Source organism: Antedon mediterranea, chromosome 1 (genome assembly GCF_964355755.1).
Source record: "Antedon mediterranea chromosome 1, ecAntMedi1.1, whole genome shotgun sequence".
Classification (NCBI taxonomy): domain Eukaryota; kingdom Metazoa; phylum Echinodermata; class Crinoidea; order Comatulida; family Antedonidae; genus Antedon; species Antedon mediterranea.
The window spans coordinates 31,472,131-31,497,085 of NC_092670.1; the positions used below are offsets into that span (position 1 = coordinate 31,472,131).

The window sequence follows — 24,955 nt, forward strand, 5'->3', positions numbered from 1 at the left end:
TTTTGGTTGAGAGAGTGGGTGGGTGGGTTTATAGGGAAGGGAATACTAGTGTATTTAGCGTGACATGTAAATAATAGAGTGTGTGAATGTTTTATTTCTAGTAATTTTTTTAAAATGTCCATATATATGCATATAGTTTAGGAATATAGTTTTTTGTAAAGTAGATCTCCCACCTTGATAATTGCATATGTTTTATAATGTTTAGTATTACTGTATTAATTTTATATTTAAATGAATATATGATGCATTTTTATTATTTTTAATTTTCTTGCATGATTTTAAAATAAAGTAGTTTTTTTTTAAATATTTATAGAAATATGTAAATGAATATGAATTGAATGAGTATGCAAGTAAACTTTTGAATTTTAATGAATGAGTAATAAACCAAATTTGAATACTCAGGATAAGAATGTAGCACAAAAAATCCTTTTCACAAAATGACAATCTATAAAAAGCACAAACAAAATTGTTTTTTTATATCAAAAATTGTTTCTTTATTTATTTTTATTCAATATTTGACATATAGGTGCATCACAAGGTAAATGAATAAAAAAAAAGTGTTAGCATCTAGGCACCTCAAGAATTAGGACAGTTTGGCATTGTAACAGCCTTAATAACCAACAATTATCCCATTTTGTTTTGTTTTTGTGTGACTGACACTGGAATATGAAATTATCTTTATTTCTTTAACTAACTACATGAAGTATTTAACCAAATGTTATTGTATTGCAATTTTAGCTGTATTATTACCAATTACAAAATTTGACTTTCAAAAACTGAAATCCATTCCTTGATGTAGATAATGTTTATAGAATCAATTGCATAACTTTTTAATGTATTACCTAAAGAATAAACTATTATTACTTCATCATGAATATTCATTATTACTCTAATGAATATTCATTATTTTCTTAATGAATATTCATTATTACCTCAATGAATTTTCACTATTTTCATAATGAATATTCATTATTACCTCAATGAATTTTCACTATTGTCATAATGAATATTCATTATTACCTCAATGAATTTTCACTATTTTCATAATGAATATTTATTAATATTCCAATGAATTTCATTATTTCCTAATGAATATTAACTATTACAATATTTATGAATCTTTATTTATTTTTACATTGTGTTATATTTGTTTATAATTAATATTTATGAATATTCATTAATATAGTATGATAAAATATTATGTAACTAAATTTCAATCAAAATCATTCCAAAGAAACAAAAACTCCAAAATAAAACTTTGGCATTTGTTTTTATAAACCTCCTAGACAAATCTATCAATATTTTAATCTTGATTCAATTTAATGATGTCTTTCTTCATATTTTGTTATAAAATCATATTTTAGAGGGCCAAATTATGCAAAGAGTTTGTACATTTTCTTTTATCTAAAAACTGTTTTGTGTATTATTAATCTAGATCATTAAAAAAAATCCCCTGTCAGGAATATGAATAAGATAAGATAAGATAACTTTTATTGATCCTCAAAAAGGAAATTCATTGCTCGTCATAATAACAAAGAAAACACAATAAAAACAAATATAGCATAAAACCATTCATATAAAAACATCTAAAAAATTACAATATAAAATTATCTTCTTGACTTCCTGTTGTACTGGATGATACCGGAGGGAATAAAGGATTTAGCAAATCGATTTGTTTTCACACTGAGGAGCCTCAATCTACCACTTGGATTAAGTTGGTCTATGATCACTTTGTGGAGAGGATGAGAGGCATCCGACTCAATGTGTTCGAAATCTTTCTGGAGGTGTTCTAGGTGCACATCGGTAAAGGAAGGCAGTTCCAGACCAATCATTTTACCAGCCCGACGGATGAAAGTTTCAAGGCGTCCTTTCCCTCCGGTAACATTACCAGCCCAACAGGAGAGGCAATACGTCCAAACACTACATATAACGGATCTATATAGAACGAAAGTAACATCAAATCACAGGAGTTAAATTTATATAAAGTTCTCATACAATACATTCTGGGACTTAATTTTTTGCTGAAGTCTATATGGTCTCCCCAACTCAGTTTATCATTGAAAACAATTCCTAGATACTTGTACTGGTCAACAATTTCTTTACCTTTGATAGTGATTGGTTGAAAATTAAATTTATGTTTAGTCCTAAAATCAATGATCATCTCCTTTGTTTTTGATGCATTTATTTGGAGATAATTATCGTCACAAAATTTAACAAATCTTTGTATTTCGCTACGATAATTTTCATCATTGTTTGAAACTATGAGACCAATAGTACTAGTGTCATCAGCGAATTTAACAACGGGGCAAAGCTCATCATTTAAAGATCTGTAATCCGCCGTATACAAGGAATATAATTTAGGTGCGTTGACAGTACCCTGAGGAACACCGGTGTCAGAGGTTACGATTTCTGACTTAACACCATTAATATTAACAAATTGTTTTCTATCACAAATGAAATTTAAAACTAAACGAACAATCGGACGGGGAAACTCCATATTCAACATTTTGTCTGCCAAGATATGGGGTTGTATGGTATTAAACGCAGATTGAAAATCAAAATACATAATACGTGCCGAGTGGCCTTTCTTTACATTATCTAGATGTGAATACAATTTATGTAATTTAAAATAAATCGCATCACTGGTACTACGAAGTGATTGGTAAGCAAATTGCAACGAGTCTAACACTTTTTCAGAATAAGGTTGCATAATTTTTTTAATAATACGTTCCAATATTTTCATCGCGACAGACGTGAGTGCAACGGGTCTCAAATCATTCATGCTGTTAATCTTAGGTTTCTTAGGTACCGGTATTATGCATGAAAGTTTCCAAATATCCGGGAACGCATGATAAGAAAGACACATATTGAAAATAAATGTAAATATACCATCAAGGTGAGGAGAGCAGACCTTAAGTACTCGTGGTGGGATTCTATCCGGCCCAGCAGCCTTCGAAGAATTGAGTTTCATGAATTCGTTATGTACATCAGAAATGCTTATACTAAATTTGGGGTCATCTTCAGTCACCCGACACAAGCTAAATAGAGCCTCTCTTTCTTTTTTAAAATCATGAACATTAAAACGGTTATAAAATTCATTTAACTCATTAACATATTGCACAGTAACATTCGGAATCGAGGTGGGTGTATTACCACCGTTTGTGTAACCACTCATAAGTTTCATAATAATTGTATTACAGAACTACTTATCAAATATAGCAAAGTCAAATAGGTCAAAAGTTTGTATAATTCAAATTGGGCTTCTACTACTTATGTATAACACAAGTTAATAAATAAAAAAAAATGTTGAATTAATTGATGAAACATATTTTGTTGAATAGGCCATTTTAATGTCCTATAATAAAGACCAAAATTTAGATTTTTTTTTAGTGACTAATAATTTAAAGAATCAAATTGTCAACCAGAATCCAGTTGTCTGGTAGTCAGTAGTTTTCTGGTTTAATTTAACAGTTTATTTGTCTATTATTTTATATGCAAAAAATGAGTGAATAACTATATTAAAACTACAAACGGCCTATTCATGTTTATTTTATTTATTCATGTTTTAATGGACAATATATTTTAAAGTCATGACATTATTTATACCAGCATTGATGCTGCTTCCTATTTAAATTTCCTATTTACCATTCTAATATGAAATCTATTGAAGGCTTCCAAAATTATTAATAGTTCTGTTATGGTTGTCTTTCAAACTTTGAGTAGTTCATTCAGTGTTAAAAAGATTCTATATTTTTTGTCCTCAATTATGTTTATTACTATGCTTACAATATGCTACAGGCCAGAGCTGTTTATAGACAAATCTGGACAACTCTTTTTACATGGTGATGTATGCTTGTTTTTTAGCAGTGAATTTTGTTACCAATATGATGGTAAAAAGAATATACACTGAAACATAGCAGAGAATGCAACATTTAAGCAACAAATAAAAACATTCATTCATTACAAACTGAATAATTAAGTTGTCTTGGAAAATTATTGTTAATGTTATAAAACATCCATAAAACAGTGCAAAAAATTGACCTAAATTTGTCTATATGGCTCTGCTACAAACTAATCTATGTGTTGGTGGTACCGGAGGAATGAGCATATGACGATAACTTATAGTACATGTTGTATCAAACATACTTTTATCCATGTTACAATCACAGTTTTAAATTCAGTTTGAGAGAGGCATGATCACTTTGTAGAAAAATGGTTACAATTGGCCTATATAAATTCACAGTATGATTGTTGTTGTTACTAGTTGTGTTGCTGCTATTTTAAGTGTTGTGAGATGGCTCCCTTCAGTCTATGAAACACATGTTGTACACCTTTTTTTATGTTGATAGATTACTTTGTTTCTTGGTGAGATATTATTAACAATGGCACTGGACCTCACTTAAAATGCACCAAACAGACTGTCTTCCTCACATGCTCATGGTCTTTTCCCAGAACATGCCTGTTATTGTAGCTTTAATAGGAGCCACTGCTATATTTGATAATATACTTTTAAGCACATCATCACCAAAGATTGCTTTTAAACTTGTTATACTCGTTTTCTTCTCTGAAAGATGTCCACAAACTATCTTCACATACTCATGGTCTTTTCCCAGAAACAGGCCTTCTAATGTAGCTTTAATGAGCCAATGCTATATTTAATAATATACTTAAGCGCATCATCACGCAAACTTGATCAATACTTTTGTTCGATTCATAGGATGACCATACCTAGGTATGGTACTCAGTTACAAGATTATAATGTTTAAATGAACTATTAATTACAAGATTATAATGTTTAAATGAACTATTAATGCTAAAATCAATAGAGGTTTTGTCATATACTATCTTCAAATAGTAAATATATTTTTTTTTACATGTAAGTTGTTAATTAAGTCTATGCTTCCTTAGTCACAATGTAGTGCATTCATGATCCATTGTTTTTCTATATAGCATTAGTTTTCTATATGCAGAATTATAAAATTGTATGTAAGTGTGTTTTATTCTAAAGCTATGTTATTTATATGAAATGTATGTTTGATTATTAAGTAAATTATTATTTACATACTTTATAGTGTGAAGAATATGATTAAATAAAACAATCTAATAATTATAGAATATCGTTTGTGTTTCATATGTGATTGCAGTTACCAGCCAAAGAAGTATTCAAAAAAGTACATATTTGTTGGATGGGCACAGCATATTTTTGTTTATATTCGTCTACATATATTTACCAATGTTTAAGACGAATTTGTATTGTTATTTTATTAGAATGGACAAATAAGGCATTTTATTATTCAGTAATGGCTCTGGCTTACTGGATGGGCAACGTTAAGACTGTTTTGCAATAGGCATGCGTATTGATGCACATGCACAGCGTATTGATATTTTTATCTCCTGCGACGTGAAAATTGCTCAACCAACTTGATTCATATAATGGAATACAGGATGTGCAGAATAATTACGTGATATTATGCTAAAACTAGGGAACTGATTACAACTCTTTTGGCTTTACTATATACTTATAATATTGGGTAATATATCTTTTTGTGTCATTTTAATTGTGAAACTGTGAAATCCAATGCAATATTAAAATGCACTATGGGCGCGTCATAATAGTATATTTGCAACGCGTTGCCGTTGGTGGCGCGTCAGCGGGAAGATTGAAAAACAAAAGAAAAGCTGTTGTGTTATTTTGTTGTGTAAGTTGATTTAAATAAACAAACATTTATATAGTAGGCTATAGGCCATATATTATTATATGCTTTATGGTTATATCGATATAAATCAAATACCACATAAATATGCTAGAAATACCCTAAAATAGCCGCACGTATGGCTAGGCCTAAAACAAGTAGGTTAGGCCTAGGCTAGGCCTAGCCTCTAGACTACCTAGAAGAAAGTGCTGTTCGGGCTTTTGTAGCCAGCTGGCCCTATTATGGCTATCCTACTCTGGGCCTAAGGAACATGATGGTATCAGTCAAGGTCGGAAATTATGCTGTGGTCGCGCTAGCTAAAGAGGTAACCTAACTAAGCTTCCACCTAACTAGGGCTTTAGCTAGTCACCGGCCATACCGTTTATATTATTTATAGTATATTAAATAATACAGTAATAATAGTATTAGTAAATGATGTAGCTCAAAATGTATTAAGACTAGGCCTAGGCTAAATAAAATTAAGACACTCATGACATTTTTAATAGAGGCTTGCTATGCAGCCTTGTATATATCTTTAGGACCCATATCTTTATACCTAGCCTACTCAAACCAAACATTGTAATTTGTTTACAGTAAAGGACCCATTTAACAAAACATTCCTCCAAAAAAAATGTTGAAATTAGACCTGTATAACTTTGAGAGTGCTGAAGCTGAGAATTCGCACTACATCCTCACTAGTCCACGATCTCTTGAAGCATGTACAAGACTAGCTATCAAGGTAAGATTAGGAAGATGTTTAAATATGCAATTTGCATATCACTGTTATGGACGATTTGCGCAATTTGAAATTGCGCAAAGAATTCTTGCGCAATTTGAAATTGCGCAAGAATTTTCTTGCACAATATTAACTTGCGCAATTTCAAATTGCGCACAAAAATCCTTGCGCAATTTCAAATTGCGCTGCACAATTTGTAAATTGCGCAAGATAGTTCTTGCGCAATATGACACCTTTGCGCAATTTGAAAAACGAACTGTTTGTTTATTTTTATTATTGTACTCATTTGTTGTTGGGAATGGTTCCGAAAGGTCGGTCTTCTTTGTTATTAAATTTAATTTTTAAGTTAAATACTAAACGTCTAATAATTCGTAATAATTATTGTTTCTAAAAAAATCCAATCGTTATTAGTATTATTAATCGTCATTAGTACTGATACTTGAATTGAAATTATTATATTACTATTGGTATTTATTATGCCTTCTCCTCATATTATGTGTGAATATGGTATTTTATAGAACCATTGGGAATTCGAGATTTTTTTTTATTCGGAAAATTGAATGAAAATTCGAGAGGGAGGCTCCCGGGAGGATAAGGAAATGCGATATTATCTTTAATTTTGAATCATTCTTAGAAATTACTATAAAAATATGGGCGTGCATGATTTCACAATCTGTCGAAAAACCTTGCGCAATTTGCAGATTACTTGCGCAATTTAATACGTTGCTTGCGCAATTTGAAACACATGTTGCAATTCAAATTGCGCAAGGAATTTTTTGCGCAATTTAAAATTGCGCAAGAAATTACTTGCGCAATTTAAAATTGCGCAAATCGCGCATAACATCACTAAATTAGAATACAGTTATTGGCACATTTAATACTGTACTTTTCTTGTGTGAATTTCTCACATATATTACAGTATTTTGCAATACTAGCAAAACCTACTGTCGGTTTTTGGATAATATTAAATAAAGCCATTCTTCATTGATGTGACTGACCCCATAAATTAACCCTGTTGAACCTTTCATTTGAGTCATTTTCACTCAAAATCAGATTGAAAAGACTAACCCACACCATGGATAATACTCAAAATTGAATGTTTATTTACAGAGATTGACATATGGTTATGCCAATTTGGAATACTGTGTTGTACAGCACAACTACAGTAGGATCTGTCTAAATGTATAGTTAAATCATTGTGCCATTTCAGACACATTGTAATTGGAAAGTTTTAATATCCTACAGTACAAGATTATTGATGTATTAGTAATAGTATGCAATCTTTTCTTTTGGCTTAGCCTATGGAACTGTTGCATAAACCACTTCAGGATTATATTGAAGATGATGAAGGAGTTTCATCAGTGAGACATCTTCAGAATTTATATGAATGCAGAGAAAGACAGAGACTTGGTATATGTTACTAGACCTACACAATTGACTATACAGTAGTACATTAGTGCAGACCTATATCATGTACCTACTTTATCTACCAGCTTGATCGAGCGTACTGTATTTGGTTGTTACATATATATGTTACCACATATCTACAGTAGTAAAGGGACCTGGGAGGCTAGGGCTTGTTTTGTATAATCAGCTTTAATTTGTTTTGGTATGGGTGATTATAGAGCATTTTACATGTATCATACATATGTGTGCCAGTGCCATAATCTACATTTAATTTGCTTTTTTACCAGTGCCTATAACAAACTTGAGTTTGCTCAAATATTAGAAAGTGATTCTTTGTGTAATCCTTCATTAGTACAACATACAGTAATACTGTATATTCCAATTTTAATATAGACGAACTAGTTAAAATAATATTTTTCTAATTTTTTAGATCTGCTAAGGAAATGTCGCCAGGTACGCGAGAAAATTATTATTGAGGAAAAAGCAAGATTGGATAGCTCAAAACGATTGCCTGCTCCTGATATGTATGGGGATTATTTATACAGTATGCCTACAGGTAACTCAGAGGAAAAATTAAATATCAGGAGACTGTATTCAAGTTTGCCAAATCCATAGAGGTTGCTATATAAAACAATATCCAAACATAGAGGACACTATTTAAAAAAATGTATGGGCTATAAGATCTCAAAATCATTTTTTCTACAGTGGACACTCCCACTTCTGGTAGATTTATGCAGTATTGAGGTGTTATTTGTTTTCCAAGAATAATATTTTCTTCCATCATTAATCCGACTTCAATCCCACCATGTGCAAACAACCTTTTATTCCAAATCATTTATCCCTAAGTCAATTATTACAGTTTACTAGATAATTTGGTTCCGTTTAAGTAATTTATTGTGTATAACGTTTATGTGTAATTTTTTATAGTGTGTATAATGTTCTTATATATTTATTCGTTTTTGAAAGATGTATTGTCCCTTAAAACACAAAAAATGAAGGTCAAATATTCTAAATTTAAATTGGCCATATCAAAGTTATATTAAAGTTATTCACTTTAAGTCGAAAATTCGAGCCAAAAACAACAAGTTTCCGTAATTAACAGGTTAATTAATTTATTTTTTGAACAAAAAAACCTCTGTATTTCTGTTAAATTATTTTTTTTTTCAACTAATTTTTGGTGAAAGTTAATAACTATTTTAATACTTCAAGATGACCCACTTTTTTTCGACATTTTTTTTTGGAATTAGTCAAAGGGACAATACATCTTTAAATAGTTTACAAAAAACGAACTTGATATGTTTTATTGGACCAAATAAATTCTGTGAGAGCAGCGCATTATTATTATTATTATAAAGAAAAATTTCAGGAAACTCATTATCAGTACCTTGAGAAGTCTAATAACTATGCTATTGTTTACTGATCAAGCTATCTATCAAGTGTAGTACTGTATATTAAACAACTGTGTTCAAGTGTATGGAATTAGGATAGAATAGAAGAAATCAACCATCATAAAAATGAGCATTTGTTAAGGATCTGTGTGTAAATGTTAACTTCAATTTATCACTTGGTTTAATAGCCATAAGTTCTGTCTACACTATCAAACTTTATGTGAAGTATGGACACGATTATGTCATATTACTATCATATTTGGGCACATCACACTTTTCTTTTCAAACTAGTTTTATAGTGTAGACAGAGCTTTAGTTTTTGACATGGGTACATTAGTGTATTTAACTTTTACATTTTAAACTTTAGAAGAGAAGCTTAGCCACAAAGAACCAGAAGAAACTTGGAGAGATGAGGTCAAGATAGCTTGGGAAGAAGATGAAAAAAAGCTGAGAATACGAGAAAGAAAGTTTCAAGAAAAGTTAGCAATGAGGAATGAACTTATACATAAAGAACGCATGAAACAGAAACGAATAGTAAGCTGGCATTTTTGGTTAGCATATCTTGTACTTGCACTTTTGCAGTAGGTCTATTGAGTAATACATTAAATGCAATAAAGATAATGTAATAATGTTAAGTACTTTAAATTTCATATATTCTTCAGTGTATTTTATTTATTTGAGTACTACAGTAGTAGCTACATGTAATTTTTAAATTCTAGTCAATTCAATTTTTTTCCAGAAAGCATCTCAAGAATTTATTAAAAAAGAAGAAAAAGCTCGCCTTAAAAATGCTTTAAAAGAAATGGAACAGCGGAGTCTGCATTCACAAAGCATGATTGAGGAGCAAGAAAAAATGAGGGTAAATATACAGTAGAACCGCTATTAAGAGGACACCTTCACCACCCAATAGTGTAACCCTTGATAGGGATGTCTACTAAATAGGAGTGTCCTCTAAATAGGGGCTAGCTGTAGTATTAAAACATATACAGTCAACTCTCTCAATAGCGGACTTTTCTTTAGGACCAAAATGTCATTAACTCCTTTTTATCATTAAACACACATTCTGAATATCAGACTTTCCATAAAACCAGACATATTTGGCCAGCCTAAAGTATCCGGTATTTGACTGCGTTTCCTCTCGACCATTTCACAGGAAAGTGTCCCTTTAAGGGGAGTGTCCTAATGGAGGTATTCTACTGTATAATGAAATTCTGAGAACCTCAAAAATATATATTTGTTAACTTCCCTATCTTTTCTACACCTGTTTTCCAAACAACAGAAGGTACACACACTAAATTTAAAAACCACACAGTTCCATTCATTTCTAGTACCAACCATTAACTGTGTGTAAATTAATTAATTAATTCTTACAGCGACATCAACTACTATCAAAACTTGAAGACCAAAGACGGAGAAAGAGGAAACAGGTAAGGGGATAAATTGATGGAATAAATTTAGTTTAAGTATCTTGATATGTAGTTCATTGATTGTAAACCAGTACAGTTTTGTTAGCTAGACTTCATTAGTTTAAGGATAAAACATCTGTGCCTATCATTTATAAGCTATTACATTAAATGCTAGGATGGGCTAGTAAATAACATAACTAGTAAAAATGTGTACTATATCCCAATTATACCCCAATGAACTATTTTTCTTTAATGAATCAAGTGATGTGTTGACATTGTTTAGTAAAGTAGCATTAATCTTAAAAATATGTATCCATGACTTTCTCACCAACTGATTTTTTTATTTCCCCAAAAATAGGAACTCGCTCTGAAGCAGTATGAAAAAGAAATAGAAGATTACCAACAGGCTATAGAGAAGCATCAGCAGAGAAGGTTAAACAAAGCAGAGCAACAGAGATTCAAAGAAATAAAGGCCAAGCAAACTGTAAGAAGCTAAATGTTAAATTACCTTTTGATGATTTCTTCCATTTAGGAGCAAACTTCATAGTTGAATGCTACTGCTCCACTGTTGCAATTGCGTATGCATACAGTATGCGGTGCATACAAAATTAACTAATAGTTTTAAAACTCACAATCACACTTGCACAATAAAAGACTGATCTTGTTATTACGATTAGATAGTGATGCTGTTTTTTGGAATTTATATGCGAGGCTAGAGAAATATTTCAAGCCCCAACAGAAATAAAGTAATTGTGGATTCTGTTGGCTATTCTGGTCAACATCTTATATTGCCAAATAATTTATACATTTTCAAACCATTTTTAAATTTATCTATACATTTCATTTTTAATGTATTTTTGTACCCTATTAAACATAATTTATTATAATTTAACTCATGTTTTTCCATTTTTTTTATTATAGTTTTATACTAGACTCCATTTCATGTTTATTGGTTTTTTGTGTACTTGTATACATATTTTTGACATTGATTTTGACCAAATAAAATGAATGAATCAAGTCCTCAGGAAACTAAAGTACTGTAGACATACACTGTAGAAAGAAAGTGATAGATAGAAATAACCAATATTTTTACAGGACGTTCAGGAAAAAAACCACAAGAAGACTGTTTGCCACAAAGCAAGAAAAAAGTGTCTGGATGACCAAATAAGGCAAGAATTTAAAGCTTTTTGTATTACAAGTTGCGCTGCCCACTTCTAAAACATGACCTAAAATCAATTAACCTTTTTTCTGTCCAAATAAAAAAACAAGCGATAGATTTGATGGGGAAAGAAATATATTAAATTTATAATTTATTGACATCACAAACTGTCAAAGATTAAGTGGTCAATCTATATTAAAATTGCTGACCACTGACTGACGGGAAATGGTCAGTGATCTATCAATTCTTAAATACAAGTACCTTTTATCATCCACTGACCATAGAGATATTATAGCGAATATTATCTCTTTGGTCTGACTATTAATAGAATAGCAAAGCCGATATGCTTACACAGTGATTGAAACCATTTGATGATGTATTATTTTTCCCAAGCTTAAATATGTATTATAAGACGAAAACATTTAACTAAATTGTTACATGTTTTTTACAGTGAAGAGCAGAAATTATTAGAAGAAAATATTCAATTAAGGCAAATCAATATGGAGAGGCTATCTAGCAATCAGAGTTGGCAGAACATGCAGCAATTACTGGAAAGAAAGTAAGTTTCATTGAAATTCATTGTATGTATTCCCTATGTTGCCTTGATATGAAAGGTTTTCTGCATGAACCTTTACAATAAATAATTGGAGTGCTGCCATTTCGAATGGTTTAGGCTTTGGCCTAGTCTCTTGCTAAAAGTATGTTATTAAACAAATAAGTGTTTATATTCATGCAATGGAATAAATAATTTCATTTTGTGAAAATAAAACATTTCATCTTTCGCCTCATGAAATCATTTGTACCATCGCACTTTTAAACATTCATTATTTGTATAGTAATTCCTCCATGATCATTATGTGTTTCTTGTTTGATGAGCCACCATCTTGTCAATATCATAATTCATGTTATATTTGTATACATTTTTAGGCAGAAAGAAGCTAAAAGGAAATTAAAAAATCAACAGACTCAAAAGCAGTACCAGAATGATTTGGATGATTGGCAGAAAGAGCTGAATAATTATGTTAATAGGGTAAAGATTCTGACAATCTCTCTCCTACTACCTTTACCTACTTGGATAAATCCTGGTTTCTATAAAAGCATTGCCCTAGAACGCCCCTATTAAGGGGATACTTTCTTGTGAAACCATCCACAAGTAATATTTGAACATTATAGCCAACTCTATCAACATCCTTATTAAGGGGGAGACTTTCTTGTGAAACCATCCACAAGTAATATTTGAACATTATAGCCAACTCTATCAACATCCTTATTAAATAGACACTTTCTTGTGAAACCATCCACAAGTAATATTTGAACATTATAGCCAACTCTATCAACATCCTTATTAAGGGGAGACTTTCTTGTGAAACCATCCACAAGTAATATTTGAACATTATAGCCGACTCTATCAACATCCTTATTAAGGGGACACTTTCTTGTGAAACCATCCACAAGTAATATTTGAACATTATAGCCAACTCTATCAACATCCTTATTAAGGGGATACTTTCTTGTGAAACCATCCACAAGTAATATTTGAACATTATAGCCGACTCTATCAACATCCTTATTAAGGGGATACTTTCTTGTGAAACCATCCACAAGTAATATTTGAACATTATAGCCAACTCTATCAACATCCTTATTAAGGGGATACTTTCTTGTGAAACCATCCACAAGTAATATTTGAACATTATAGCCAACTCTATCAACATCCTTATTAAGGGGATACTTTCTTGTGAAACCATCCACAAGTAATATTTGAACATTATAGCCGACTCTATCAACATCCTTATTAAGGGGATACTTTCTTGTGAAACCATCCACAAGTAATATTTGAACATTATAGCCGACTCTATCAACATCCTTGTTAAGGGGATACTTTCTTGTGAAACCATCCACAAGTAATATTTGAACATTATAGCCCACTCTATCAACATCCTTATTAAGGGGATACTTTCTTGTGAAACCATCCACAAGTAATATTTGAACATTATAGCCAACTCTATCAACATCCTTATTAAGGGGATACTTTCTTGTGAAACCATCCACAAGTAATATTTGAACATTATAGCCGACTCTATCAACATCCTTATTAAGGGGATACTTTATTGTGAAACCATCCACAAGTAATATTTGAACATTATAGCCAACTCTATCAACATCCTTATTAAGGGGATACTTTATTGTGAAACCATCCACAAGTAATATTTGAACATTATAGCCAACTCTATCAACATCCTTATTAAGGGGGCACTTTCTTGTGAAACCATCCACAAGTAATATTTGAACATTATAGCCAACTCTATCAACATCCTTATTAAGGGGAGACTTTCTTGTGAAACCATCCACAAGTAATATTTGAACATTATAGCCAACTCTATCAACATCCTTATTAAGGGGAGACTTTCTTGTGAAACCATCCACAAGTAATATTTGAACATTATAGCCAACTCTATCAACATCCTTATTAAGGGGACACTTTCTTGTGAAACCATCCACAAGTAATATTTGAACATTATAGCCAACTCTATCAACATCCTTATTAAGGGGATACTTTATTGTGAAACCATCCACAAGTAATATTTGAACATTATAGCCGACTCTATCAACATCCTTATTAAGGGGATACTTTCTTGTGAAACCATCCACAAGTAATATTTGAACATTATAGCCGACTCTATCAACATCCTTATTAAAGGGATACTTTCTTGTGAAACCATCCACAAGTAATATTTGAACATTATAGCCGACTCTATCAACATCCTTATTAAGGGGATACTTTCTTGTGAAACCATCCACAAGTAATATTTGAACATTATAGCCAACTCTATCAACATCCTTATTAAGGGGAGACTTTCTTGTGAAACCATCCACAAGTAATATTTGAACATTATAGCCAACTCTATCAACATCCTTATTAAGGGGAGACTTTCTTGTGAAACCATCCACAAGTAATATTTGAACATTATAGCCAACTCTATCAACATCCTTATTAAGGGGATACTTTCTTGTGAAACCATCCACAAGTAATATTTGAACATTATAGCCAACTCTATCAACATCCTTATTAAGGGGAGACTTTCTTGTGAAACCATCCACAAGTAATATTTGAACATTATAGCCGACTCTATCAACATCCTTATTAAGGGGAGACTTTCTTGTGAAACCATCCACAAGTAATATTTTAACATTATAGCCAACTCTATCAACATCCTTATTAAGAGGAGACTTTCTTGTGAAACCATCCACAAGTAATATTTGAACATTATAGCCAACTCTATCAACATCCTTATTAAGGGGAGACTTTCTTGTGAAACCATCCACAAGTAATATTTGAACATTATAGCCAACTCTATCAACATCCTTATTAAGGGGATACTTTCTTGTGAAACCATCCACAAGTAATATTTGAACATTATAGCCAACTCTATCAACATCCTTATTAAGGAGAGACTTTCTTGTGAAACCATCCACAAGTAATATTTGAACATTATAGCCGACTCTATCAACATCCTTATTAAGGGGAGACTTTCTTGTGAAACCATCCACAAGTAATATTTGAACATTATAGCCAACTCTATCAACATCCTTATTAAGGGGATACTTTCTTGTGAAACCATCCACAAGTAATATTTGAACATTATAGCCAACTCTATCAACATCCTTATTAAGGAGAGACTTTCTTGTGAAACCATCCACAAGTAATATTTGAACATTATAGCCGACTCTATCAACATCCTTATTAAGGGGAGACTTTCTTGTGAAACCATCCACAAGTAATATTTGAACATTATAGCCAACTCTATCAACATCCTTATTAAGGGAATACTCTCTTGTGAAACCATCCACAAGTAATATTTGAACACTATAGCCAACTCTATCAACATCCTTATTAAAGGGATACTTTCTTGTGAAACCATCCACAAGTAATATTTGAACATTATAGCCAACTCTATCAACATCCTTATTAAGGGGATACTTTTTGGGTCCCAAAAGTGTCCTTTAATAGGTGTTCTATTATATTAGAATTTTGTAGTAAGAGATAGTTTTGATATAAGACTTATTATTTTTGTATTTAATATATGTTTCAATTGTAGGGCCAAGTGAGGGCATCAGTTAAAAGTCAGTGGACGGCAGAGCAGAAGGCTTTAAGAGCTCATGAAAAGAGAGTAGAGAGAGAAAAGACGCACCAACAGCTTATGAAAAGGTAACAAGTGTAATAATAATATAAAGTAGTAATAATAATGTTGGATTTATATAAAAGAAATATCTTTTAGGTGAGGTTATTTTTCACCTGCTTTTATGTGACTTAATGGCCAAGACATTGCTTATTATGTAACATGCAGTATAACTTTTCAGACAACCTACAAACTACTATAATTGTGCAGTATTTCGAGTGCACACTATATCACATTTATTCCAAAAATAGGTAGCATACAATAAAATGTGAAAATGCAAAATTCATGCATGAAAATAGTAGAAAAATAGAAAATTAGAATTATAAGCATAATCATTATTCATATCATCATAATCATTATTCATATCATCATAATCATTATTCATATCATCATACTCTGAACTTTTGTTCTGAATATCCAATTTTTGTATGTATTTTTATGTATTTTCATTAATCCTTAATTGGAACTGTTTAGGCTTATTAAAGATGATATTAAATTAATTAAACAATTTATAAGGTTAAACAATATCTTTTTTGTATTTATATACTTTCTTTATTTCGTATTGGTACATAGGCAGTTTGAGAGAATGACAATAAAATTGTAAAAATTAAATAAATTCAAAATCTTTTACTGTTTAGGGTACAAGAAGAAGACAACCTCCACAGAGAGTATTTATGGCATCAGATCTCTGCAAAAGATGCCCGCAGTAAAGTTTTCAGTAAACAAAGAGAAGAGACTAAACAGATTCTGCGGAATGCCGCAAGGAGATCATCCTCAGGAGATCGTGGAATATCAAAGATTAATCAGTTAGTATTTGAATTTTATGGAAAGCATAACTGTGGTAGTTAATCATTTAAAAAAGTTAATTATTGTGTAAGGGAGTGTGGAACAGTGTGTTGAATTACTGATCAAGAGATCATGATTTGAATCCAACTCTCACTGCATTGCTTGTATCCTTAGGCAAGACGCTTTATTTACATTTGCCTCTATCCACCCAGGTATATAAATGAATACCAATTAGATCAAGACACAACTTTGCGCTGGTTACTAGCTGCGTTATTGTGGGAGTATATTTCCATACGTATTTGATCCACAAATGGTTGGGTAATTGAGAGCCTGCTTATGTCGCTTTATAAGAAATGAACTATTATTATTATTATTTGATCTGCTTTATCTAGAGGAAAAATTTACTCTATAATATGTTATAAATGTTGATTGAAAAGAAACTTTACTGTCGAAATCTTTCAGATATGTTTTGTACCATAGTTTCTATCTTTCAAAGTTTTGATTTTATAAATTGCATGCCATGTACAGTGTTGAGAATTTAAAACCTGATCGTCTAATAATAATGTCTGAATGTAATGGGTGGGATACGAGTCTTATAATATATACTGTAGTATAATTGACATAGACAATGCCAATACAGTAGACCCTTATTAAGGGTACCTAATTCCATGAAAAGAATAAGAAGCAATATATGTTTTAACACTACAGCCAACCTCTATTTCTTATATTATGTACACTTCTCTCTTTCTTTAAATGTACTTTCAGATCGTTTGATAGGATGGTGAAAGATGTAGAATTGAAAGCCAGTCTGTCATGTGGACCTCAACAAGCACGGAAGAACCACTCTAGTCTATGGCTTAACTAAATGTAGTTGCAGGACCCGAACATTATGATGTATTGTAACACACCAAAGTCATTTGATTGGACGATTGCAGGTCACATGATATAAAATAAATGTAGTTTTCGCTCTCTCGACTGCAGTTTCTTTAGCTCGTTTATCTTTCGTACACGTGAATTAAGCCAAGACAAGAGGCTGTTGACGAATCATGTTCGATCAACCTGTAGTGCGTGTCATCTGTAATTGTTCTACTCGGAGTCCAAAATTCAAGCGCTGCTTTTACAAATGGTTTAGCCTCTCGTTAAAAGTAGATGTGTTAAAAAATAAATAATTCTATGAGAAGGATAATTTGTTATTTTAATATAACCTTGCATCTCTTATGAAATTATTTGTATATTTTTTTCACAGCTCTACATATGAGGGGGGGGGGGGAGTCAATCATTTTATACGTTTTATGAACAACTAATTCAATTCAACAAAAAATTGGTATTGAATGATGGCAGTCCAAACGAAATATGTATAAGTAACCAGTCAAACCTTTGCTGCCATGCAGAACTTTGATATCTTTTCCAAAATTATTTAATGTACATTGTATTTTTATATATTTACGCAATTTAATAATTCAAGAAACACAGTGGGTTTACTAATATTTTTATTTCCTTTTTCAGAATAATTATGTGTTATTTATAATTATATATGCTTTCACCAATCTGGCTACAGTTCAATTTGTCGAGTCTGGTTTATCTATTGTTTTTAAGACATTTTCAAATAAAATGTCTGCATCAAAACCAATGTATATGAGTTGTATAAAGTCTGCATTTAATATAAACAGTAACCGTAACTCAAGGCTCGTTTGTTATCGTTGGTATCGTAAATGGTGACAACAAAAACTTCTTGCTTATAGCATATGGTTTTTGTCTACATGAGATTACTTGTATTATGTGTTTTTTGTTACACAATCCAACATTGTCGTAGATCATCCATTTACAGACACCGTGCACCACAATTATTACAGTCCGTACCAACTTGACATAATGACGTCTCCGATGCTATACCACCGTCGTTGCACACACCACTGTGTTTGTATGCACAGTTGTTTTTACAGACCACTGCAAATAAAAGTACATTTATTAAAAATTAAAAACAATTTGGATATATTATCAGCTGGAATAGGGTTATAGCAAGAAAATTACCAGCAGGATGCTAAGCTCCGGAGACTAAAGGGTTTATCTGTCTCTGCGACACGGTCGCAGGGTTATTTACACACTACAGACGGTATTTGTCGCAGCCAGAGCAAAGGACTGTTACGAGCTCAGTGTACTTTTGAATTAGATTGCCTTGGTTATAAAAACTTTCTCGGGAGATGAATAAGAGGCTTTATATTATGTTTTAATACAACGACTAACGCTATTAAAGACACACTCTGTTGGTCCTCGGTGTCCCCTTTAATAGGTGTACTGTAACTTACATGTTGCCACTGGTTCACAGTCATCACAAGTAGGACCATGCCATTTCCCTTGACAGGCGCATCTAAACGAATTTGTTGGTTCATTTACACATACTCCCATATTGTCACACGGGTTAGAGCTGTTTTAAAAAGCACACAATTACGAGGCATGAACATGTGTTATACTTAAACCTACTAAGATATAATTATAGATAAAAACAAAATAGAGACAAAACAAGGTATAACGCTTTTGTTCTACAACTTATTTATGTTAAGACAAACATTCTGGCATAAAATGAAAAATCTCCTACGCCGTATAATGTTGACATTTAGGATATTACGGTAACCAATTTGGAACGGTTGGCGTCGTCCAAGCTATATAGTGATAATAATAGTGATACCATTGTGAATAGTGACGTTCTACTCTAGGAATTCTTACACTAATTGTGTAGGCTACGTTACGTTACCTGCAGGGGCAATTCCTCATAGGAGGCATGGGAGGTTCCGTGAATTGGTAAGTAAAAAGAGCCGACAATCTTGGCTCCACACCAGACACCATCAGGCCTAGAACAAGGGAAATGCAGATACATTGTTTATGGTCCATGTTGTAAACGGTAGCCAAATTCAATATGAACGTAGGCTGGTCTGTGTAAATAAGTTTACAAAAAAATATAACGTTAATATTACAGTATTCTGATTGGCTATTGTCTACATAAGCTAATTTGCATATCGTTTGCATCAACGCAGGTGCATTAAGGTTACAACAGTATCAATTAATGTCGTATAGTAATAATAAAAAAGTGTTATCGACATAGGCCTATCTTAAAATGATTAATATATATTCCAATTTCAAATACAATAATCGCTCGTAGTTTTAACTTTAAAAAAGTCAATACAATCAGGTGTGTTCACAATTTAAATATTCATTAAATTTGAAAGCAGGCATACCAAAAATGACGTCACTCTCTCTCTCCATATACTTAGTGTAGGACATAGACGGAAAGCGGATACAGTAGGTATATAATGTTATATTCGTTGTAAATAAATAGATTATACAAGAGTTATGTATCTTAACTAAATCTTATAATAGACATTTTCTACGTTTAAATGTAAAAGTAAACTCCCATTTGTTACCATTAAATAACGCAATTCACCATACCGTCATCGTGTAGCAAAATTGGCTCGAAACGCGTGAAATGACTCAGACGGTCCGATGATAAAGACGATAATATAAGCATCACATAATACCACCTAAACAAGCTAAACCATTGGGCCTACAACTAAATACTTTTATAATGTATTTTTATTTATACATGCATTACTATGCGTTATTATGTTATAATGCATTACTTTTCAGGTGCACTAACAATTATGTGTACTACAGGTGTGGACACAGCTCACGGTTGTTCCATTGTTAACAAATAACACTCAATCATTTAATTATTAATCATGAAATAAAAATTATATTGTACTTTACCGCTGCGTGTTCCGTGCTATATCTTGAAAAAGCAATAGGCTGGAAATAAAGAAAAACTAATATTTATTATTATTTTTCATTGAATAATATTCACTATATCCTGTAGTATAGTTTCTATTTCTATTGTTGTTGTAATAAACTAATAACATATAACAACTGTCTGTCTTTTTTAAACACTTACCATGCTTGGTAAGTATTAACTATTATCAATAACTTTATATTTTCTTTATATTATAGTCTAGTGCTCTCACGCGCTTTAAGGTGATACCATGAATCAAACGATTTGATGAGAAGGAGGAAGTGGAGGAAGACGAGGAGAAGGTGACGAAGAGAAAAAACAAAAAGGAGGAGAAAAATAAAAGAACGAGAATAAAAAGGAAAGAAAGAAAAAAAAGAAGGAAATGAAAGATGAGGAGAAGGAGGAAAAGAAAGAAAAAAAAAGAAAGAGAGAAAAGGCAGAAGAACATGGTAATTACTAATAATAATATTCTGACGTATTAATTTATTATAGATTTATTAACTTAATAAAGATGGAAATTACTATTTGTTTTAGAGAAGAAGGGGGAAGACATGGAAGATACGAAGGAAAAGAACAAACGAAAGAGGATAGGAAGGAAAAGAAAAAGGAAGAAACAAAGAGAAAGGAAGAAAAGAAAAGGGGAAAAAAGGAGAAGAAAATGAAGGAAAGAATAAAAAGAAAGAAATTAAGACTCAACGAGACGGACCCAGGTAACGATCAAAGGCGGTGCCCAGTCTGGGCGGTGATTACATCCTGAGCCTAGCTCAACTTTTTGCTGTTTTTGAGCCCAAGTGCAATATTGATCACCTCGATCTGAGTATCAACGACATCATTAACACTCTTTAAAGAAGTTTTATATAGATATGTACAGTTTTCCGGTGTATTTTGGTGTATTTTTATTCCGTTTTTACCCAGTTTTCATTTGATTTGCTTCGTTGCGTTTGGCGGGAAGTTTTAATCAGCTGACCAACACCTGTTTACCTGTTTGATTGACATTGCTAAGCTCCTGGATGACATTCAACCACTGATAAGGTAATTAAATCACTCTTAATAATGGCAGCGATTACTACAAATGTTCTTATTTTTTATGCCTTCTAGTGAGAATTAACTTTACATGCCGCCCAACGTTAAACTCGGACATTTTTTCTACGTTAAACCCCAGCATATATGATAGCTGGGCAATTCAACCGAAGATACATACGGATAACCTGAATATAATGTCTACCTTATGGACAATATACGGATCTTCTAAACCGTATCCAGTTTGCCGCTTAACCTTAAAAACCCAAGTTTCCTGATGGTACTTATTATTATCGCTGGAGACGTTTCTCCGAACCCAGGACCAATCAGAAACCCATGTTCATTTTGTAAAAAACCGATTGCGAAAACGCACAAGGCAATGAAATGCACTGAATGCAAATGTAACTACCATATCAAGTGCGGAAGAATAACTAAAATTGTAGGCCTATATGATAAGCAACGGAACACGAAAGAAAATTGGTTATGTCAAGAATGCCTCTTCGATCAGCTTCCGAATGATGAATGCATCAGTGACATTAATATTCAGGACGAACTTATTGCCGACGCAAATAATGTGAATGAAACCCGACAAGATGGACATACATATACAGAAGACATTTACGAGCATTTAAGCGAGGAATTCAACGTGTTTAACAAAGGCCTACATTTTGTTCACCTCAATGCGCGGTCATTAGTTCATAAAATGTCTGAACTAAGGAACATCGCATCAAAGACCAAAGCTACTGTTATATCCATCAGTGAGTCGTGGCTGGACGAATCCATCACCGATAACGAGATCAAAATTGATGGATATACAGCGCTCAGGAAGGACAGAAACCGGTCTGGTGGTGGAGTTTGTATCTACGTAAAAAATGATCGCGCCTTCACACGTAGAAATGATCTGGAAATCGACGGTTTTGAAGCAATTTGGATAAATATATATCTGCCTCGTTCAAAGGAAATTGTGATTGGTACATGCTACCGCCCACCAAAACAGAATGTATCTTTATTTCTGAACAACTTTGAAGAATCTGTATCAAAAATCAAAGAGAGTAGTGAAATTTATGTTCTTGGTGACTTTAACATATGCACTTTAAATATCAATCCAGTATCGCAAAGATATAATGATTTTCTTATAAGAAATGGTTTTAGTAATGTTATTAAGGATATAACTAGAATAGGAAAAGAAAAAAGCTCATGTTTGGACCACATTGTTACTAATATACAAAATAATGTGAAGCAATCTGGAGTAATTAATATTGGCCTTAGTGACCATTTTCTTATTTATTGCACTAGAAAAATACCTAAGTCTCATGTTCATAAAAATGAACACAAATCCGCTAAATTACCATCTTTAAAAAACTATAATGTAAATAACTATCTTGAAACACTTAATGATATCGATTGGTCTGTTGTCACTAATAATGACGATGTAAATATCGCGTGGTTAACTCTTAAAGATATCATCATTAAGGTGATCGACTCAATAGCGCCAATAAAAAAAAGTTAGACTTAAACAAAACATAGCACCCTGGTTTACCTCCGAAATTGCTAATGAAATCAAAGTAAGAGACACACTTTAAAAAAATTCAAGAAAGATAAAACTAATCTAGATATATACAAATATTATTGTGCCTCTAGGAACAAAGCTCAGCGGCTGATCAAAAAAGCTAAATCTAATTATTTTCTCAATAAGATTGATGAAAATAAAGACAACCCTAAAAAATTATGGAAAACCCTCATACAGCTCGGATACGAGAAGAAATGTAAAACAAACACTAACATCGTTCTCGATGACAATGGTAAACAAACTTTCTGTCCAAAAGGCGTTGCCTCTCGTTTTAATGAGTTTTTCACGAATGTTGCGTCAACACTCGTAAAAAAAACTCCCAAAATGCATAGGTTATTTTCACCATGTCCAGTAACGATCTTCATAAATACTACGTTAAATTAAAAGGAAAAATGTTTAAGCTGGAGCCTGTTACCATAGAATTTGTTAAAACTCAACTCGAAAGCCTAGATGTAAACAAAAGCGTCGGTCTAGATAATATTCCCTCAAGATTTTTACGTGACGGTGCGATAATTCTTGGCTGAACCGATAGCTCATATCATTAACCTTTCGTTTAAAACTAATTGTTTTCCTCATGATCTTAAAACTGCTAAAGTTACCCCACTATTTAAGAAAAATACTAGAACAAGTGTTGAGAATTATCGGCCGATTAGTATTCTGCATACGGTATCTAAGATTCTTGAAAAATCTGTAGCTATACAAGTTGAAAGGTATCTTTCCAAAAATAATATACTTTATGCCTATCAATCCGGTTTTCGGCAGGCCCATTCAACTGAAAGCAACCTCATAAATCTCATCGACGGTTTAAAAAACAATAAGTCCAAAGGCCTTCTTACTGGAATGGTTCTAATTGACTTACAAAAAGCTTTCGATACCGTCGACCATGTGATTTTAATTAACAAGCTAAAATGCATGGGTTTTAAGTGTACTGACTGGTTTCAATCTTATCTCGCTAACCGCACACAAGTTGTCAGTGTGAATGGTACCTGCTCTGAACCTCTTATAGTTACTCATGGTGTACCGCAAGGTAGCATCTTGGGCCCTATTCTTTTTCTATGTTATTTAAATGATATTGCTTCTTGTATTGATTCTGATGTTCAATTATTGCTTTATGCTGATGATTCTACGATTCTGTATTCTCATCACGATGCCACCAAAATCGCTCATAAATTAAGTACTGTCCTAGCTAAGTGCCAGGACTGGTTAACTGAAAACAAATTATCTTTACATGTTGGCAAAACCGAAAGTATTATCTTTGGTAGCAGAGTGAAGCTTAACAAAGTTAAAGAGTTTTCTGTAGAATTAATGGGCCGTAGAATCAAAAGTACTAAGCAAGTTAAATATTTGGGTATTGATTTAGACCAATATGTATCATGTGATATTATTGCAACTAGTGTTATCAGTAAAGTTAAGTCAAGGTTGAAGTTTTTACATAGGCAAAGTTCGTGCTTGAATAAAAAATGTCGTAAACTATTAAGCACTGCTTTAATACAATGTACATTTGACTATTCTGCCTCGGCATGGTACGGCGGTGTCAATAAGAATCTTAAACATAAATTACAAACTGCCCAAAACAAGATGGCACGTTTCATTTTAAATGTTGGTCCGAGGTCTCACATAGGTGCCAAAGAGCTTTCCGATCTTGGGTTTCTTAATGTCAGCCTCAGAAATAAGTTTTTAAGATTAAATTATGTTCACAAAATTCGTTATAACTTTAATACGCCTTTCCTTAAGGATAACTTTTTGTTAATTTCTGATCATCATAACCATTTCACCAGGGGCACAACATTTAATTTTGTCACTCCTAAGGCTACTGGCGTTAATGATA

General features: G+C 32.3%; 2 protein-coding genes across 2 annotated transcripts; one reads left to right on the top strand and one right to left on the bottom strand.

The window, feature by feature from the left end:
- Positions 1-5,661: 5,661 nt before the first annotated feature.
- On the top strand, positions 5,662-18,014 carry LOC140048998 (uncharacterized). Its single transcript, XM_072093811.1, has 14 exons — positions 5,662-5,699; positions 6,288-6,432; positions 7,728-7,839; positions 8,267-8,392; positions 9,592-9,758; positions 9,964-10,083; positions 10,598-10,651; positions 10,989-11,114; positions 11,726-11,799; positions 12,241-12,348; positions 12,717-12,819; positions 15,890-15,999; positions 16,609-16,776; positions 17,522-18,014. Exons 2-14 carry the CDS (start codon positions 6,325-6,327, stop codon positions 17,619-17,621), a joined length of 1,476 nt encoding a protein of 491 aa, XP_071949912.1. The 5' UTR covers positions 5,662-5,699; positions 6,288-6,324; the 3' UTR covers positions 17,622-18,014.
- A 283-nt stretch (positions 18,015-18,297) lies between these two features.
- Positions 18,298-19,682, bottom strand: LOC140049006 (uncharacterized). The gene is made up of 3 exons (XM_072093820.1): positions 19,509-19,682; positions 19,063-19,181; positions 18,298-18,703 (listed from the first exon to the last, which is right to left on the bottom strand). Exons 1-3 carry the CDS (start codon positions 19,643-19,645, stop codon positions 18,579-18,581), a joined length of 381 nt encoding a protein of 126 aa, XP_071949921.1. The 5' UTR covers positions 19,646-19,682; the 3' UTR covers positions 18,298-18,578.
- Between the last annotated feature and the right edge of the window lie 5,273 nt (positions 19,683-24,955).

What these genes read in the sequence shown, in the direction of transcription:
- LOC140048998 (XM_072093811.1), top strand. Translation starts at nt 6,325, where the DNA reads ATGTTGAAATTAGACCTGTATAACTTTGAGAGTGCTGAAGCTGAGAAT. An exon ending in AAATAAAGGCCAAGCAAACT is followed by an intron (nt 11,115 to 11,725) that starts GTAAGAAGCTAA and finishes ATATTTTTACAG; the next exon opens with GACGTTCAGGAAAAAAACCA. An exon ending in TGAATAATTATGTTAATAGG is followed by an intron (nt 12,820 to 15,889) that starts GTAAAGATTCTG and finishes TTTCAATTGTAG; the next exon opens with GGCCAAGTGAGGGCATCAGT.
- LOC140049006 (XM_072093820.1), bottom strand. Translation starts at nt 19,645, where the DNA reads ATGGACCATAAACAATGTATCTGCATTTCCCTTGTTCTAGGCCTGATG. An exon ending in ATGAGGAATTGCCCCTGCAG is followed by an intron (nt 19,182 to 19,508) that starts GTAACGTAACGT and finishes TTTTTAAAACAG; the next exon opens with CTCTAACCCGTGTGACAATA. An exon ending in CTGTGAACCAGTGGCAACAT is followed by an intron (nt 18,704 to 19,062) that starts GTAAGTTACAGT and finishes TTTTATTTGCAG; the next exon opens with TGGTCTGTAAAAACAACTGT.